At 41.1% G+C, this 3,681-nt stretch overlaps 1 protein-coding gene across 1 annotated transcript in view; it reads left to right on the top strand.

Annotated features, from left to right (window-relative positions):
* The window catches only part of MYZAP (myocardial zonula adherens protein), a 133,344-nt gene that overhangs the window by 25,651 nt on the left and 104,012 nt on the right, over window positions 1-3,681 (top strand). The window contains exon 5 of the mRNA XM_019657524.1: window positions 1-43. Within this exon, the coding sequence (XP_019513069.1) occupies window positions 1-43 (43 nt within the window). The remainder of the gene's footprint in view (window positions 44-3,681) is intronic.

Genomic DNA, 3,681 nt, shown 5'->3' on the forward strand with positions numbered 1-3,681 from the left:
GTCTACCAATCAGCTAAAAGAAGAGATGAACTACATCAAAGATGTGAGTCATTTAAGGTTTTTTGTTTTTTGTTTTTTCTGGTTTATACTCTTTCCATAGCATGTAGGAGAGTGGAGTTGAAAGCATTGATGTGACTTTAACAAGGCATTTTGGAAGAATTCCTAGCATTATCATTTTGGATGGAAATGTTTCTACATGTCTTTAGGGTAATGTTAAAAGTACAGATGTAATTCTGCAGTGAGGTATAGAGAGAACTTCTGGATGTTACTAAGTAGGGCTATTCAAGAGACCAACGACTTTCTTCTTCCATGTATGATATGGTGGCTCTGAAGTAGTTTTACTTATTATATTGGACACTCCTAATGCATGAGTTTGGACATCTGTATACATTTGGATGCTTTTGGCTGGAGGTAACAGCAAATCCAACTCAAAAAGGAAACGTGTCTCAAGTGGGAATAAGTCTAGAGGTAGTTGGGCTCCTTGCATGACACATCCAGGCTATGGTCTATTTCTTTGAGTTTCCCTTGTTTGTTTCCTCCTTCAGCCTCAGACTCATAGCATCATCTTAAAACATGACAGTATCTGGAGGAAGAAAAGAGGCCGCTCACCTCTGGTTTCTTTTAGAGGCACTCCATTAGGCTTCTCCTTATGTCTCATTGGCTGGGACTGGGTCACATGCCCACTTCCAAATCCATCACTGGCGAGGGGAATGGGATGATTGTGGCTGGTTTAAACCAATCGTCTAGGTTGAAACAGATGCTGCAAAGTCAACTACAATAGACATGTTTCAACCCAGGCCAATCCATGTCATTTCTTTGTATTTAACATTACATTTCTTATCTTTTTAACTTATGTTCTTTTGAGAAAATTTGGAAAATACAAAAATGTATGGAGAAGAAAACAAAATTACCCATAATTCCACCATTCAACCAGAACAGTTGTTAGCATTGTGGAGCATTTCTTTCTAAATTTTTTTATTTCTTTTTATCTATCTATCTGTCTATCTATTTATCTATCTATCTGTCAATCATCTGTCTCCATTCCTTTTGGGTTCTTTTGGTCTCTGTAGATTGACCAATGCCTATGTTGACCAAGCCAGAGTGATTACATAGGGAGAAAATGAGCTTCTCTGACAATGAAACTGCCTCTGGGTTTCAGTTTTCTCATGCATTGACTGTGGGGACCCCTAAAGTCAAAACCTCCAGCTCTGTGCACCCCATTTTATTTGGTGGGTTGCAGATAAAACACAGTCATGTTGTCAGCTTTTGTGTGGGTTTTTGAAAAGAATATCTCTTATTGAATATCACCTTCTTTCATGTGTGTTGGAAGTTTAGGATACTTGTATAATTATAAGGAATAAAAAATATTGTTTTGATTAAAAATAATAATAAATGCTTACCAGAGAAAATGAAGAAAAGCCAAAAACCTCCACATATACACAAACACACAGGATATATGTGACAACCACCAGCCTCAAGTCCCCAGTCATCCTACCCCCTAAATATAATTTTTAACAATTTAGAGTATCTCATTCCTATGTTTCCTGTATAGGAGCAGCATGGACATTCCTAGTCTCCTGTATTTTTCTCATGGAAATACTTAGTCCTTCCTCATTTAAATGCCCCAGATAACATGGCAGTGATTCAGAGGTAAACCTTCTAAGCAGAATTAAGAGTTGCACATTGCCCAAGACAAAGACAGCAGGTTCAGGCTGATTGTGAACCAGGATGACATGAACCCAGGTCACAGGGGTGGTTCTGACAGGAATTGCCAACCTCCACTGTGCTCTGCAACTTAAAATTAATTTCAAGGTCCCACCTTGTATAGCTGGCTCCAAGACCATCCTTGGTCTGTTCATTCCTATACATGTTTATGGGATTGTTTGTCCTCGCTCACTTAGTGATTCTGGCCCAGCTGGCTTCCTGCAATATTTGCCACCCAGCTTGAGATCCTGCCCGCTCCCCACTGGTGAGCAGCACGAGAGCCAACTCAGGGCTATGGATGAAAGCCATTCTGCCTGCCCAGAATGAAAAGTTGTGCTTTTGGCCTTGTTTCCCCAAAACGTTTGCAGTTAATGTCAAGAAAATAGACTGTATTATTAGAATGCATCTGAGGAAGGCTTGGCATCTTAACTTGCCTTCCTGCTCTGAAATCTCCACCAATATCCAGTCACCCCTAATAAACATGTAGTTCATTGTAAGACGTACTAACTCCGCAAATACGCCTTCAAGACTAAGTCCCCCAATGCTGTGCCCTACACGCCTGTGGTCATTCTAACCAAACTGCTGCCTTTGAGCCCTTCCAGGAGTCCTGGAGCCTCTGGATGGGACTCCCGTGAGGCTTCCTGTGCAAACTGAGGACCCCTGAGCTTTGGTCCATCTTGGGGCACCAAAAGAAGGGAGGGGACAGGGGCTGTTTGTAGGGTATTTTTGTTTTTATTAAAAAAAANACCTCTTCCCTATGGGCTGCCACATGGAGATATGACTTCTAGTTTCTCTCCTGACTCTTAGCTATTTCGAAGGCATTATAGTCAAAGCAAGATGTAGACAGGTACTTGAATGCTGCCACCTTGATGAACTAATATTAGCACAGTAGGGCTATTGTGATTAAAGAAAATATTGTATAATAACAATGGCTAGACAACAAATGTTTTTCCCCTTCTCTTTCTTCCTAAATGTTTCTCTCTATCCCTGTCACAGCCCAGGAGCTCCCAGTAGCTCAGGAATCCTCGCTGGTGGCCCACACTGGCAGCCCTGCTCCTGAGCTGAGCCCTGTGCTGGGCCCCTCCCTGTGGGTCTTTCATTTAGACCCTGACTTTGTAATAATTTTTTAGTTCTTTGAAAATTGAAATAACAATGTTAATTCAAAAATACTGCCTTTTCTTTTTGTCCAAAAAAATTCAGAGAGTACAAAGGAGTATAAAGGAAAAAGTGAAATCCCATTTTAAAGGTTTGGATTCCATCTTTCTTGATGTCATATACACACAAACACACATTTTTTTTAAAAAAATGGGGACATGAAAATTGCTGTTTTTCACTTAATGGATCTTCCTTATCTTTCCATGTGCATAACTTTTAGACCCATAACCTCCAGAGCAGTGTTTCCCAGACCCTGTCCTTGACGTTGTTTGTGTTTTCCTCCGTTGTTTGTGTTTTCCTCCGTGGGCAGGGAGGCAGAATCCTCTGTAACCGGCCACCTGAGCATTTTCCTATCAGCCAATCCACCTGCGAAAGCCTTTGCTTTGCAGAAATGCATGTCAATGAAGCCTTATGTGGTCAACAGCTTGTTTTGCAGGAACCGGGTGGAGTCCTGACTGAAAGAGCATGCTTTTATTTCCTGGTACAGGGGGAGTTTCATTAGAGCTTTTCCTCTTCCTAATTATATGCCTCATAAACCAGGGAGGTCTAATCCCAGCTTGTCACTGCACCAAGAGCTATTTAACAGCACATGCACCTCAACTTACGTACAAATTTCAAGAGTTCCATCAGTGCCTGTGGGACCCAAGTGTGAGAGACTCAAGTGGAAGCGTTTTCCAGCATCAAATGTAGATGTCACAGTTCCTCATATCCCATTTCTCCCCAAGTATGTGCAGAAGTGCAGGGAGCCAAGAAAGTTTTGTTTTCTTTTTAAAAAAAGCTCACATTGCAAAAAAACAAAACAAACAAACAAAAACAAACAAA

This window comes from Hipposideros armiger, unplaced genomic scaffold (genome assembly GCF_001890085.2).
Source record: "Hipposideros armiger isolate ML-2016 unplaced genomic scaffold, ASM189008v1 scaffold_276, whole genome shotgun sequence".
NCBI lineage: Eukaryota > Metazoa > Chordata > Mammalia > Chiroptera > Hipposideridae > Hipposideros > Hipposideros armiger.